Source organism: Myotis nattereri (assembly GCF_964212035.1).
Source record: "Myotis nattereri genome assembly, chromosome: 3".
Taxonomy (NCBI): Eukaryota; Metazoa; Chordata; class Mammalia; order Chiroptera; family Vespertilionidae; genus Myotis; species Myotis nattereri.
This window is the reverse complement of record NC_138077.1, coordinates 206,191,480-206,207,664: the sequence shown is the minus strand read 5'-3', so window position 1 is coordinate 206,207,664 and position 16,185 is coordinate 206,191,480. Positions and strand designations below refer to the sequence as shown.

At 57.1% G+C, this 16,185-nt stretch overlaps 1 protein-coding gene across 1 annotated transcript in view; it reads left to right on the top strand.

The window, feature by feature from the left end:
- Positions 1–16,185, top strand: part of IGSF21 (immunoglobin superfamily member 21) — a 211,172-nt gene that overhangs the window by 130,552 nt on the left and 64,435 nt on the right. The window contains exon 3 of the mRNA XM_081087670.1: positions 8,729–8,850. Within this exon, the coding sequence (XP_080943796.1) occupies positions 8,729–8,850 (122 nt within the window). The remainder of the gene's footprint in view (positions 1–8,728; positions 8,851–16,185) is intronic.

Here is a 16,185-nt window from a genome sequence, read left to right as displayed (position 1 = left end):
CCACGGCCTCTTCCCGAGTCCAGACCCGCTTGTCCTTAGACCATTATCTACACGGCAGCCACGGAGCTCTTCCTGACCTGAGCAGGAGCTATCACTCCTCTGCTCTTGAAGCCTGCAGTGGCTGCCACCTCTCTCCCATAGAATAAGAGCAATAATAATGTCCACGATGTAATAGCTACTGTGCTAAGCATCTTACAGGTACTACAAATAGCACACAATTATAGAGCGTTTACTGGCACTTTTCTGAGCACTTTACATGGAAAACTACCTCCATCCTTCCGCCACGTATGAGGTGGTCCTCTGGTTGCCCCCGTTTACAGATGGGTAAACTAAGGCAGGAGCTGTGAGGTGACTTGCCCGAGGTCTTGAATTAGATCTGACACCCTAGGAGTTGGACACCATCAAGTGTGAAGCATGACCCTTCACACCCGGCCCTGCTCCCACGGCCCGGCTCCGAGTCCCTGCCTCCCACAGAACCCATCCTGAATTCCCGGTCACGGTCCCCAAACCTCAGCTCTGCCTTGCTGTTCTCCAGGCCTGGAGGGCCCTCCTGCCTCCCTGTCTGCCCTGCAGATCCTTCTCCGTCCGCCCAGGCACAGTGCAGTGGACCCTGGCAGGACTCCTTGCCCCCTCCCTACCCTGTGCCACTTCCTTGCCACTCTGGCCGCTGTGGCAGGGCGAGCACGTGCTGCTGCTGTTTCTCTCTGTGATCTCCCTGCCCTGCTCTTTCTGTAAGGGCCGGGATCATGTCTGATGCCACCCTTTGTCCATGAGCCTGGCCCCAGGAGGGAATGAATGAATGAATGAATGAATGAATGAATGGGAAGCTGAGGTCACTTGGATTAGAGGAATGAAGATTGAGGGCAGGTAATGAGGGCTGGCCTTTGGGGAGATAGAAGATGGGTGACGAAGCCGTTCCTTCCTCCTCTATCAGCCCCACCACATCCAGAACATGACGGGGCAGCTGTAGCCACATGGGAAAGAGCCCCCCGGTTGGGGTGGGGCCCCCTCTGGTGCTGGGACCATGGTCAGGTGGTGGGGAAGAGGCACGGGGAGCTGGATACCCCCAGCCTGGCCTGAAAGTGGGGAACAGCGCCCCCGGTGCCTCCTCCGCTGCACAGCACCCGTGGTGAGCCCAGGTTCCCAGGGTCTGGGTTCCAAGCATCCAGAGGGTGTGGTGCAAAGAGGAGGGGCCTCGGAGCTGAGGGCTGGGCTCCTGGCCCTGCCGCCTCCTTCCTGTGTGGCCCCGGGCGTGTCCCTCTCCTCTTTGGTTCTGGGTTTGGCCGTCTGTCAAGGGAGAGGTCTAGATGGGCAGTGAGGGGTCTCCCGCTCTGAGAGGCAGGCCGCCAAGGGCACCAGGGGAAAGCTGCACAGAGGCTCTGGCTGGGGGAGATGTGGGGAGTTCAGGAGAGCCTCTCCCACTGTGGTCCCCAACCCCAGCTGACTCAGTGGGGCTTGTTACACACGCAGGATTGGGACTCCAGCCGGGACTCACGAAATGGAACTGCTGGGTGGGCTTCCAGGGAAGTCAGCATTGTCATACCTGCGCCCACCTGCCAAGGTATGCACGGAAGTGGGAGTGTCCGGCATTTCCCCAGGCCCTGCCTGTAGCCCCTGCAGCACGGATTTTGGGGGGAAGCACAGAGATGGACAGGGAGGTCCCAGAGCATCCAGGCCTGAACCTGGCAGTTAGCGGGGTGAGGAGGCTGGGAGCTGACTGTGGCTTTGCATTTGACCAATGGGTACCTGCCTGGGGCGGGAGATGCCAAGGGGGCAGGGTTGACGTGATGTTGTCTCCCAACCTGGCATTTCTCAGAAAATCACCCCCACACCACACAGGCACCCGAGCTGACATCCCCTCCCCCCTGGCCTGGAGCAGGGGACAGGGAGTATGGGCTGGGCCTACACTGTGGGTGCAAGCACCATACTTACACACATGTGCACACACACCAGGAATCCACACACTGACACACAACCCTCAACATGCACACACATAGTATCTTACACCCCCCCAACCCTCATCTAGACATTTAGAACAGCACCAAGCATTCTCACCCTTCCTTTGCTTTACACACACACACACACACACACACACACACACACACACTCACACCCTCATATGCAGCCCAGAAGAGAGCAGGCTTGTATACTCCCCCCTGCTAACACACATAGGCACTCACACCCCTTAATGCCGGCCGCTCCTGGGACCTATGCTCACACCAGGCGCACACACACCTCCTCACACTTGCATAAGCACCTGCACACGTGTGTGGAACCCACAAAGACGGCAGCCGCTCTCTGCCTTTCATTCTCTCCAGCCCCCGGGGCCCCGGCCCTCCCCACACCCCATCCCTGAGCTGCTGTCTGCCAGCACGCGGTAACCAGATGAGACAAGGCAATTTATGACACCAGCTGTCTCTGTCAAAACCGGATCTCGCACTCACGGGGGAAGCCAATTACCCCGATCCCAGACCTGCCAGAAGGTGGGACTCACCAGGGAGATACAGCAGAGGTGGCCTCCGGCCGCCGGCAGAGGTGGGTGGCTCCTGGCTTAAGGGTTTCCCCTTCTCTCTGTCCTTGGAAATCTGGCTTCTCCCAGCCCCAGGCCCCAGGGGAGCCTGCCCTACCCTCTCTGGCTGCTCCTCTGGCCCAGCTCCCAGACCCAGGGTGGAGAACAGGTGGGCAGGAGGTCTGGGGGAAGAGTGGTCCAGGGTCACCATGGCAACAAGGAAGACAGGAACCCTGGGCCTGCCCCTCCCCCTACTCAGCAGGCCATGGAGAGGCCGCATCACTGTCCCCCACTTCCTCTCTACCCTCATTTCTCTCCCTCCTCCCTGAGCAGGTGGTTTCATGCACCGCACCCCTGCCCAGGCTTCCCTTGGCATAGAATCCCCGCTCCCTTCCTTGCCCCCTACCCAACACTTCCATCCAACTCTACTGCCTGAGCCACTTCCAATCCAGACCTCAGAATCGGACCCTGGTTCAAATCTCTGCTCCTCCACTTACCCGCCAAGCCGCCAATATGTGCATCCATTAAAAAAGAGGCTCATTTCTGTAAAAATGTGGGCCTAGCGGAACTCCGCTCTGGGCGTCAGAGGTACAGCATGGGCGTCAGGTTCTAGCAGAGGGGTTGGGGCTGCAGAAATCAGGGGAGGTGATGGTGTTCCCTCGCTGTCTCATCCCCGGGGCCCACGGTTGTGGGCCCACGGAAGAAGCAGCGCTTGTGAAAGGAGCTCGATCCGCCAACAGAAGCCCAAAGGCATGAATGGCTGGAGCCCTGGCCCTGGGGTTGACCTGATCTGAGTACGCCCTCCATGAGCGCTACTTAATCTGGTGCCATCTGCACACCGGGCCATGGAGGGAGCGTCCTCCACATCATGGCCAAATGGCTGGACAGAGACAGGCCTGCCTTGGCCCATTTCTTCATCCTCCGACTCATTTGTGCATCCCACAAGCATACATTAAGGACATACGATGTGCCAGTCAGCATTCTAGGCACACGGGGTTGAGTGAGGTGGGGAAGGGACTTCGGCTGGCGTGGCAGAAGGTTCTAGATAAGCTTTTCATCACTAACACCATACTAGGAACACAGCAGTAAATTCACGTTTTCCAAGATGCGTTCACATATATTTGTTCCCTTTAGTGTTTTGAACAACTGGGATATCGGTTCCATTAACATCCCTCATTTAAGAGAAGGGGAAACTGAGGCACCGAGACAATCGATGACTTGCCTGAGAACCCAGGGCCGGGATGTGACAGCACCCCCAGCAGAACGGAGTCTCCGAATGCTCGCTGTTATCTAATTAGCTGTCCCTGTACCCCCAGCGGCAACCCTATAGGACCTGCCAGTGCTGGGCCTTGAACCTGGGTCTGCCTGACCCCAGAGCCCAGGCGCCAGCCACTCTCCTACGTCTAATCCGTTCATTGAAACCCTCTTGGCAGACCCTCCCTCTCACTGCCCAGCCCCGGAGACCTCAGCTGCTCCATCTCCAGGACGGCCGATTCCTTCCCGGCGGGAGAGGTGCTGGGATAATGTAGGCAGGCAATTTAAACAGCTCCGGCAAAATACACCAGCACTTTCCACTCTGCCACTATTACACTCTCCAGCCGCTGCGGAATTGGCCCCTAAGTGGGATATCAAGTTTATTACAGCTATTTCCAACCTGTAATTGGTTTTGTGGAACACAAAAGAAAGGAGGTTGGGAGGTGGGAGAGGTGATCCCCCCCCCTTTCTTTCCTTGTTTTTTTTTTTCCCTCTTCTGACGATGGCACCCAGGGATATTGTGGGTGAGGAGGCTGGAGTTGGAGACATTTGTTTTTCAAATGAAATACCCCCGGCTGGCCGGGGGGCTCTCGCGCTGCTGGCTCAACCAAGTCTGTCCGCATGCTTTGGTGGCACCACTTGAAAATCAACCTCGCCTGGCTAAAGGCAAATCTGCTGGTGGGGGCAGCCGGGGCCCTGGGATGGGATCCCTCAGGGGCCTGGGGGCAGCTGATTGAGCCCTAATGGGCCAGCCCAGAGCGGGAGTAGCTGTGGTTTCTAGGGCCAGCTGTTCTAGGATGAAAACATTGTGGACTTGTAGGTAGAAAGGGCTCTCTGAGGTCGCTCTGCCCCAAATATCCCTCATTGAGCATTTAGGGAAACTGAGGCCCAGAGAGGGGGGCAGTGCAGAGACAGCCGTGGGACTTAGAAGCCAGGTCTCCGCTTCCTCACGCCCTTCCACACAGTGTAGTGGATCCTTCCGCACCACATGACTAATGGGTGGGGGGAGAAAAGCCACCCATTCTTCCGCGCTCATGGTGGGGGGAGAAAAGCCACCCATTCTTCCGCGCTCATGGGTGGGGGGAGAAAAGCCACCCATTCTTCCGCGCTCATGGGTGGGGGGAGAAAAGCCACCCATTCTTCCACGCTCATGGGTGGGGGAGAAAAGCCACCCATTCTTGAGCACCTACTATGGGCCTGCTGCCTTCATCAGAGTCTGCCCACCCTAACCAACCTTCCTACTTTGGACCTAAATAATACAGTAGTCCCCCCTTATCCACGAGGGACATGTACCGAGACCCCCAGTGGAGGCCTGAAACCGTGGCGAGTCCTGAACCCTATGCAGGCTGTTTTTCTCTATGTGCACACACCCACGATAAAGTCCAATTTATAAATTAGGCACAGTAAGAGACTAATGCGAAAAGCAAATAATAAAATGGAACAATTATACCAATATGCTATAATAAGTTATGTGAATGTTCTTTCTCTCTCTCAAAATACCTCATTCTACTCGATGCATAATGCGGATGTGCCGGACAAAGGGGTGATTCACGGCCCAGCTGGGACGGAGCGGGGCGGTGAGAGATTCCATCGCGCTGCTCAGAACACCCGTGCAATTTGAAACTTAGGAATTGCTTGTTTCTGGAATTTTCCATTTATTATTTTCAGACCATGGTTGACCGTAAGTAACTGACACCATGGAAAACAGAACTGCAGATAAGGGGGGGGGGGGGACTACTACACTAGCTCATTCTCATCGGCCATTCCCCTTATAGTTACACAAGTTTGTGTTTGCAAACAATGTGCAGCCCATAGCAGGCAGGCCACAAATGCTCGCCTCCACTGCCCAAGACCCGTTTAACACAAGCAGGGATTGACTCCTCAGGCCGACAATGAAGCCCAGACACAGCCCCAGGGAAAAGGATGTAAATAAAACCACAGGAAAACGAGGTGAGTCCTTGAAACTCCCCTGTCCCTTGGCCCGAAACAGGGATTTATGACTCGGATAATTCCCGGTGCTTTACCTGGCGTGCGTGGGCCTGTGTGTGTGCGTGTGGCGTGCCAGTGTATTTTCCTAGTAATAAAACCCTCAGTCTGGAGAATAAATTCGAGCAGACAGTTTTACCGACAGTCTTTTTTCTCCTTTGTATAATAATAATAATTTAAAAATAGGAGTGAAATTTGAGATTGAGACGATAAGGGTTGCCCAATTTTAGGACCAGATAGAAGGGAGGCGAGGCTGTGAGTCAACCGGGCAGGACGCCCCCACTATCATGGAGGAGAAAATCCTCCAACCTCCCCTTCTGCGCATCTGAGTCCCCCGCTTACGGAGCCGCCGCTGGAGCGAGGAGGGGCTGGAGGCAGTGAACCCACCCACAGCCGCTCTCAGCCTAGTGGGTGGGGTGTGAACTCTGCTCTAGGAGCCAGAACTTTGCAGAGCCCAGTGTGGACCTCAGCTGAATCCCTTTGCCTCTCTGAGCCTCAGTTTCTTCATCTGCAAAATGGGAACATTATTGTCTAATCTCACTTTTCAGGGGCGTTGTGGGTCCACACGAAGGGGTGGGCCTAGAGCAGGTTTCTTGCCCTTGGCACTGCTTACGTTTCAGGCCAGATCATTCTTGGGGGGCTGGTTCTGTACATCCGTATGATGGTTATAGCATCCCTGGCCTCTACTCTAGATGCCAATTACTCCCCTCCCCAGCTGTGACGACCAGCACCGGATCCAGACATTGCCAATGGCTCCCAGCTAAGGACCAGGGTTTAAGGGTCCTTTGCTCCTCTTCCTCCCTCTTCTCCTTGTCCCCAACTTGGGAAGCTGGCCTCGTGTTGCAGAAGAGGCAAGGGAGAGGCTGAGAGGCCGTGGCGCCAGCTTCCCAACTACAGGAGTGGAGAGGCCTCCTTACTCTGTTTGTGTGTTGGTTGGTGAATCCTCACCCGGGGATATCTTTCCCATAGATTTTTAGAGAGAGTGGAAGGGAGGGGAAGAGACACTGAGAGAAACACCCATGGGAGAGAGACACATTGATTGGTTGCCTCCCGCATGTGACCTGACCAGGGCTGGGAATCGAGCCTGCAACCGCGGTACATACCCTTGACCGGAATCGAACCCAGGACTCTTCAGTCCGCAGGCCGATGCTCTATCCATTGAGCCACATTGGCTACGGCTGGGGCCTCCTTATTCTTTAGGAGGATCCATACGAAGGTGGCCGTGCCTGGAACACAGCTGGTGCTCAGTCAGTGCCGGCTGGACTGCACTGCATCTGCCTAAACCAGTAGCAGCACCTCCTGGGCCTGGCAGCTGTGGCTCAAGTCACCTTGGGCCCAGATGTGCCCAGAGGGGCCCAGCTGCACCCAGGCCAGCCCTCCCAGGAGGGTGACAGGTCCAAGCTCAATGCCCAGCCAAAGCAGGTGGGGGAGAGGCTTTCAGCGTCCCCCACCCCAGCCTCTTGGAGAGCCCCGGCCCCGGCCACCGCCCTCCCAGCCCCTCTCCCCTGCCTCCACACGCAGAGCCGCATGGAGCTAATTCCACTTCTCCAGGCCCAGGCATGAGGCCTCCGTCGCAGGCTGTGAGCCCGGAGCCCAGCTGAGTGGCGAGAGGCTGCAAGCTTTCAGCCTATAATAGAGTTGCTGAGACAAGCGGAAAACTGCAGCCGAGTAAACAGATAAATAATTGAAACAGTGACAACACATACCTTGCTGCTTTGTGGAGTAACACTTTCATTAGCGGGAGGCAGGCCGGGGATGCGGGCGGCGGGGATGCGGCGACGGCAGCTGGGAGCCAGGGACTCTAGGGTCTTGCTTTTAATCAGCTGTGAGCAGCTGGGCACCTGAGCAGCTCCGGCCTCCGGCTCAGGCTTTACTGTCGCCTCCTGGGTCCCCTGGCTTCTCCGGGCTTCGTGTTCCCAGGTGAAATGGGGGGACCTCCTGGCCTGTCCCAAAGGCAGCCAGGGGAGAGCGGGTCCATCACGCTGCCCCTTCTCTCCATCCCCCAGGCCAGTAGACTGGGTTCTCAGCCTTCTCCCAGGTCCCCGGGCTCCAAGGTCCCCACCTGTCCCCACCCGCCACTCAGGCCAGAGGGCAAATCTGAAACCCTGCAGCCCCGTTGCCCCTGCCCCCTCCCCAGGAAGCTGGGCTCCTTTGCCTCCATGATCGGGCACACAGGTCTCTCCCCAGGGCCTCCTCATGCCACGACTTGCTACCCTGAATAGTCTACTTTCACTGTTATTTCCTGCCCCAGGACCTTTGCTCCTGCTGTCCACTCTGCCTGGAAGCACTCGCACCATTTGCCAGGCTGTCTCCCACTCTTCCTTCAGAAGATAACTTAAATCTCTTGCTCCAAGAAGCCCTCTCTGACGACCCTATTCCCAGGATGGGGGCTGCCGTCCTCTGGGCTCCCCTGCCATTCTGGGCCCACCCCTGGCAGGATTCATCAGGAGCTATTGCAATGTAGCTGGTTTGTGTTCCCCATGAGATCTTTGCTCCAGTGGCTGCCCTTGGCGCCCAGTTCCCCCTTCTCCTTCTGTCCTGCCCCACCCCCCACTTTCCACCCCCGGTTCTGTCTCTTCTCAGGCGGGGATGGCGTTGGGATCAAGCCGTGACTCTGCGGCTGACTGCAGAACGCATCCGCACGCGCTGGCTGTGTGTGCAGCTCTGTGTGCCAGGCTGACCAGGGGGCCGCAGAAGTGGAGCCCCTGGCGCGGTGGAAAGAGGGCGAGAGAAGGGCCAGCTCTGCTGCTTCTCAGCTGTAGGACTTCCGGAAGCTGCTGCACTGCAGAGCCTCAGTCTGCACATCAATAAAATGGGCATGATCTGGGCGGTTCCAGTGACAGCTGCGACGGGAACCCAGGGCGGTGGGCTCCCTGGCCTCTGCATCTCCCCAGTGCCCGGAGCCCACCGCTGCTGGAGGAAAGGGTGGCCAGTGCTGGCTGCACGCTCACCTGTGGCTGCCTCTGTGCTCCGTTGCAGGTGATGGATGGCGGCACCATCAAGCAGAAGATCTTTACCTTCGACGCCATGTTCTCCACCAATTACTCGCACATGGAAAACTACCGCAAGAGGGAGGACCTGGTGTACCAGTCCACCGTGAGGTGAGGGGCAGGGGTCGGGGACCAGAGGGCCACCTCTCCACCCCTTTTACATCCTTCGCACAAGGTTCTTAGGGGGTCTCAGGACCACCCTCCATGGGCTCAGAAGGCGGAGTAAGACTCTGCTCAGAACGGGACCCATTTCTGGAGGGAAGAAGCAAGAAGGGGTCAAGGCCGACCCCTGCCACACGGAGCAGACCCCTGACAGCCAGCCCCTCCCAGGTCCTGCAAGGCGGGCTTTCCAAGCCCTGTTTCCAAGCGAGTTCACTGAGGTCCAGAGAGGATGAGCAGTGTGCCTAAGGTCACACAGCCAGGAATGCCAGAGCTGCGGTGGGAACCAGCTCTGCCTGGCTCAGAAGCCCATGGGCCCCAAAAGTGGCAAGGAAAACAGATCCTACAGGGGCCCTGGTCAGAAGCGGAGGCAGGACGGCCAGAGAGAGGCCTCGGGGACGGAGAGACTTAATTCTTCTCCCCCTTTTCCAGAAGTCGTTAAGGGCGCTGATTCCATGCCAGGCCCTGCCACGTCCCCCCACCCACTCCCTGAAAGGCCCCAACCCCTTTATCCCTCTGACTTTCACACGCACTGGGCCCTCTTCCCAGAGTGCCTGTCCCTGTGGTCACCTGGGCAACTCCTCATCCGCCTTCAGAACCCAACCCAGGTTCCTCTGTGGACGCCTTCTCTAGACCCCCCTTCACCCCAGCAGAACTGATCTCCCCCAAAGCCTATGGCTGCCACCCCTCCAGGACCTGCCCCCCACAAGAAGGGGACCTCACCACATTGATGAACAGTAGCTTCACACGGGCACTGAATGCGCACAACTTCACACACACACACACACACACACACACACACGCACACACGCACACACGCACACACACACGCATGCCCTTTCACACAGCCAGCTGCTTTGCCTGGTGGAGAAAGCGCAATCTCAGTCTGACTGGGCCACACTGGGCGCACGGGGAGATGCTGCCGCACACACAGGGGGTGCACTGTGCTTCCTGGGGGGCCTCTTACACTCCCACTCTGTGCCTGATGCCTGACCCTCCACTCCCCACACCTGGGTTGCTTCTCCTTTCTGTGACCATGAGCACCAGGAGACGGAGCAGGTGCCCTTCGCCCCTTAACCTTGTACCCTCAGCTCCCACACGAGGCCTGACGCACAGTAGGTGCACAAGGAAATTTGCAAATCCACTGGATGATCCTGGGTTTGCTCCTTGGCCCCTTGGGCCTCAGTTTCTCCATGCGTAAAATGAGAAAATGGGATGAGAGGTTTTGAAAGGGTACCTCCAGCCGGCACAGGGACTCCAGCAGGCGGCCCCTCCCGGGCCACGTCTGTACGACTGGGAGGTGGGTGTGCTCCTTGCTGGGTCCCCTCCTCTCTGGCTTTGTGCCGGGAGGCAGACCCCGCCGCCTGCTGGGGAATCCGGTGAGAATGTGGGTGCAAAGGGGCTCTGAAGGGCCTGGGGGCACGTGGCCACACAGATGCCCTCGCTCGTATATTTACAATTTCTCCTGCACCCGCTTCCAACGAGGATTTGGGGCGCCTTAAAACATTAAAGCACCCCCAAGACCAGCCCGTGGCCATCAAGATGAAAACGGAGGCAGACACTCGTTTTGGAGAAGAAAATAACTATTCTGGGACCCACAGATGAGTTTACGTCAAGTGAACATTTGAATCACCCCCAAGCTTCCCAGAGCCCGCCCCTGCCGCCCCACCCCTGCGTGGTGACCCTGGCCTCTGAGACCCCCAACCCCCACCCAGGACCCCAGCCTACCCATCATTCCTAGTGCCCCACCCCTGCCGCAGGTATGGTCTCCAGGGTGGCCAGAACACCAGCACAGCAGAGCCCCGCCCTCCTGTGCTCAGTCCCTGCGCCTGGGCTCCAGTGGACAGCATGGGGGTGGGGGTGGGGGTGGGGAGGTAAGGCCAGGGCAGAAAGGAAGAAAGGAGCAGACCCTCCAACCCTCCAGAGTCTAATCCAATTCCACCAGCCCCAGGGGCGGCCTCGCTGGAAGAGCAGCTTCTTGAGGCTGCAGGGCCCCATTAGGGCTGGTGGTGGGGTGCGCCCGGGACTCCACATTTACATATAAATGAAGATATTTACAAATTAATGCATATCAACTAGAGAGAGTCCCAGCTCCACAGCTGTCTCAGCCACTTCCTCTTCAGCTGGGGAGAGGGGAGAGGAGGCTGAGAAGATGAGCAGGAATTGGCAGAGAGCCCTTGTTTCCTGGGCAGCGGAGAGGAGAGGCTGCCGGGGACTCCCAGAGCTTTCCTCCGCTGGTGGGGTTCCGAGGGGATGGGCATCCCAGGGCGGCAGGGCTTCTGTCCCTGTGGGGAGGGAGGGGTGGGGGGGTGTGCAGGTGTGGCATACCTTGGGCAGGTCCCTGTCAAAGGCTTTTCTAGTTCTGAGCCTCGGAACCCAGAACTCCCTGCTTGAAATTGGCAATAATTTATTCCTCCGGAGGGTTTGTACTTGAGCACCTCTAGGAGCCTGGCGTGATGCGAGGTGCCGTGACCCAGAGGTGCAAGAAAGGCGAGGAGGCGGGCAGTAACCTAGGAAAGCGAGACATGAATAATACGTCACTACACATCCCACCAAGGATGACCTGCAGGATGCACCCCTGTGGGCACCTTCCCTTCCTGCTCGTTCTTCACCCCCTCCCAGCTGCCCGGGACACCCTCACAAACAAGCCGCTCACTCAGAATCCTCGTCTCGGGGTCTGCTGCTCAGGGGCCTCCTAAGTGGGGAGGGGGGTACGGTGTGGGTGACAGTCCCACCAGCTGGCCGCCTGCACACCCACCCTCTCACGCCCTGTCTTCGCCTCCGTTCACCTGTTACACCAGGCCGGCACAGGTATGAGCAGACTGGTGGACCTGACCATGGAGATGGTTATGTGGGCAAATTCATTGGTTCCTGCAGAATGCAGCTACACCAGATGGCAGTCAAGACCTCCCTAGAGGTCAGGGTGAATCCCCATGAGCCTTCAACCACCCTTGTGCCCCCCTCCGCCCTCCTCCCCCCTCCCCCGACCCCCCACACACAGACGATGTGCTTTCCATTTCCCAAAACCCTTTGCAGGCCCTTGTTCCATTCCATCTGCCCAGGGTGTCATGAGGAGCACTGGGCAGGTCTCTCTGGCTCTAATTTGTCAGTAGGAAAATCTAGACTCTGGGAGTTAAGTGTTATCCTGCCCCTTGCACTCCTCGCCTACCTTCATTTTGCCAAGGCTCTACTCATCCTTTTAGATTCAGCTTAAATGGCACCTCCTCCAGGAAGCCAGTCCTGATTGCCCACACTGGGTCAGATCCTCAGTGTATTTCCCCTTCACGCACTTACTGCCCAGACACTAGGGATTCAGAGACTGCCTCCCCAACAAGACCAGAAGTCCCATGAGGACAAGGATTGGGTCTGATGTCTTCACCACTATCTCCCCAGTCCTCAGCCTAGCACACCTCTCTCCCCCACCACCCCCCCACACACACACACACACACACAACATGCATGTTGTGAATGATTTGAAGATATTTGAGGGGTGGAAGAGTTAGTGGTGGAAGCTGTGGCGTTGGATGAATTAGGAAGGAGCAAGCCAGGCCTCTGAGCCTCCCCCCAACATTTGCATCATTCATTCATCACAGAATTGAGCAATTGCTATATGTCAGAGATGGTGCTGGAAATAAACTAGCGAACAAGATGTAATCAGACCTGCTCTCGTGAGGTTTACGATGTAGCAGGTGAGTAGGGACAGACTATAGAAATATGTTTAGAACAACAAGGAAAATATTTACAGTTGGTGACGAGTGTGTTGAAGGACATGAGGGCGTGTAATAGAGAATGAGGAATAATGGGGAGGAGGACTACAGGGCTTCTCCTAGAAGAGACACTTAAACAAAAATCTATGGGCTTAAAAGAAGCCACCCAGACAGCGCTGGGGGTAGGAAGGGCATTCCAGGTAGAAGGCACAGCAAGTGCAAAGGTCCTGAGGTAAGAAAGAACTGGCCGGATCTAGGAGCTACTTGGCCGGAGTTCAGGAAGTAAACTGACGTTTATTCTCAGCGTCCTGGAAGCCACTGTGATGCGTGTTTTGTAAAGTTCACCCAGGTTGCTGAGTGGAGGGTGGGGTTGGAGGTATGAGGGCAGGACAAAGCCCTCCTCGGAGGAGCCCGGGGAGGGGGAGATAGGTTTCTTCACAGGCCTCAGGGCTCCGTTTCCAACTCTGAGTGAAGCTGGCGAGGGGAGCTGGAAGCCCACCTGGACTGGCAGGGCCAGGAGGCAAACCCAAGAGGAGGCCAGAGAACCAGCTCACCAGGGTCTGATTTCCATGCCTGTCCCCCCAAAGCTGACTGAGCTTGGGAACAGCTGGGTAGGGGGGAGCCGAGGGGGTTTGTGGAGAATGTGGGAGCACCGTGATGCCTTCCTAATTCTTACTGATCAGGGGAGGGAGGTGTGGGAAAAATCAAGTAAATGAAAAAGGGAGCCTGGAGGATCGAAGATGTGGAAAGAAACGCTACTTCCTTTATTACTTTGAGATGCAGCCGTTCACGTATTCACTCAACAGGGCATATTGAGCATTTGGGGCATGGGAGGCACAGCGCTGGGGGCTCAGAGCCGGGGGGGAGGGGCGGTGAGGGGAGCGGGCACGGTACCCCGAGGGGTGAGAATGCAGCCCCAGCCTCCATGGAGCACACAGCCCACCCCCTCTCCCACCCACCCGTAAGCTCCTTCATCTTAGTAACCCCAGAACTGACTTGACATTTCGGGAGGAACAATAAATATTTGTGGGATGAAAGGAGAGAAAGGGGAGATAAAACAGGGAGATAAATAGCTAACAATTCAAGTAATAAAGTGATAGCTGTCGCAGGAGAGATTCAGATATAAGCAGTGAGGCGTCAGAGATGGAGGGACTGGGGAAATCATGGAGACGGTGGCATTTGAAGTGGCCCTAGAAGCAGAAGTAGGTCTTGGACAAAGGGGGGGGCAGGGAGTCTAGCCAGAGAGGAGCGCGCTGTGCGCCTGAAGGGCTGGGGGCGGGAGGCTGACGTCCTGAGGGCGGACAGAGGTTCCACAGCAGATGCCCTCTGGAATCCGTTCAAACGGAAACAAATGTAGTTGGCTTTTTAAACAGACGCATTAACTGTCTGGTCCAAAGAGCTGAGAGGTTTGTTTCCCTTTGAAAAGTTAAATGTCCCTTCTGAGTCCCATCCATTAGTGCGCCAGGCAAACTCTTTCTTCACAATGGGCACAAAGAAATATGCAGCCTGACCCTTGTTGGTTTCAAAGCCTGAATCCCACAGCTCCCTACTCCCTCTTCCTATTGTCCTGAACCATACGTCTCTTTTCTCCGAGATACACATAGCACGTGTCGCTCGCACATGAAATCGCCATTCATTTCTCTGGTCCTGGGGACACTCGGCACACACATACATTGAATACCTACTGTGCGCCGGGCTTGCGCTAGGCACTGGGAAAACAGGGCAAACCCATACCCTATCCACATGGAAATGGCTGTGGAGACTGCACCACATTCCTAATCCACTATAAACCCATTCTTCCCTCCCCCACCCAGAAATCTCCCAGGAACTGGAATGAGCCGGAGGGAGACTGTAGAGGTAACCGTGAGCCCCTTTCAGCGCGTTATTCCTAACAGGTAATGCCTCTCAGTAGCATCAGGACAGGCTGCAAGGTAGTTACCTGAGCAACCAACCCCCTCGGAGTCTGCACCTCTGCACCGCAGGCCAGTCCCCGGACCACCTGCATTAGGATCACCTTGGAAGTTGCTTTAAAAGACCAATTCCGGGTGGAATTCGATTCCAGTGGTCTGGAGCAGGGCCTGGAAATAGTCTTTTAAAACGTCTTCCAGGTGAAGACGTTGGCAGCGAGATCTGGAAAGCTCTGCTCACACAACACTTCCATCTGTTCCGGTGTGCAGATCTGGGCCAAAGAACTCAGCAGGAAGCTGCAGGCACAGAGAATTCTGGTTCTGCTGGCAACTGGCGATGGACCACTGTCCTGAGCCCCGCCTGCCCCCCAGGGCCAGACGCGCTTGGGTTGAAGATAACAGAATAGGGGACCAGCCAGCGACCTCCAGTCTAGAGTGACCTCCCAGGTACTGACCAGTCCCCCAGCCTGGGCCACCCCCATGCCCGGCCGCCACCATTAATCAGAAGAACGACACAACTGAGTGCCAGACCTGAGCTGAGCTTCTCAGGAAGTGCGGCCATGGCTGGAGGCCGGGGCTCTGGAGCAGGGTGCTCTTTCTGCAGCCCCCTGCCAAGGCATTGCCACCAAAGTGTGCCCACGCCCCCTGAGTGTGCCCACGCCCCCTGAGTGTGCCCACACCCCCTGAGTGTGCCCGTGCCCCCTGAGTGTGCCCACGCTCCCTGGGTGTGCCCACACTTCCTGAGTGTGCCCATGCCCCCAGTGTGTGCCCACACTCCCTGGGTGTGCCCATGCTCTCTGAGTGTACCCACACTCCCTGAGTGTGCCCACGCCCCCTGAGTGTGCCCACGCCCCCTTGGTGTGCCCACGCCCCCTGGGTGTGCCCATGACCCCTGAGTGTGCCCATGCCCCCTGAGTGTGCCCACGCTCCCTGGGTGTGCCCACGCTCCCTGAACCAAAGTCTTGCTGAACCCAATCCTGGGCCTCCCACCCCGAGTACCGGGTAGGGAATGCAGTCACCAGACCCGCTCTGTGTCAGGCCGCAGGTGGCGCTCTGCAGAGGCCACCAGATCTGCTCCCAGCCTTCCTCCCTGGGCCTGTCTCCCAGGGCGGGGACCCTCCCTCCTTCATCTCTAGGTCCTCAATGCCTGGCACGGGGCCTGGGATGGAAGTCCGGGGCCTCAGTGCAGGTTTGTTGAATCAATAGGCTGACAGGTTATCCAAATGTGGAATTACCATTTCAAACAGTCAGCAGAACGCTCTCCCATCCATCATCCGCTTTAACCCTCACAGCATCCAGGGGAGGCGGGTCTCAGGCTCATCGAGTCCTGCCGTGCTGTACAGCTGATGACACGAAGAGCAGAGAGCTGCAGTCACTTGCCAGGGTCTTGCGGTTTGCACACAGTAAAGCCTGGGTTCATCCCCTCGGGCCGTTAGAGCCACATTGGGTCCCTGGGTCACTGGGGCAGAGTCATTCAACAGTCACTGAATGCCCACCCTGTGCCAGGACCAGTACCAGGCACTGAGCACTCGTGACTTAGTGAGGGCATGTGACTTTGTGTTTCCACCCTGTATGCACATATGTACACACGGTGTGCACGTGTGTGCGTACACACACACACACATGCACACACGCACACGTACACTGGATACCTGGCCTGAGATGCTTGGTGC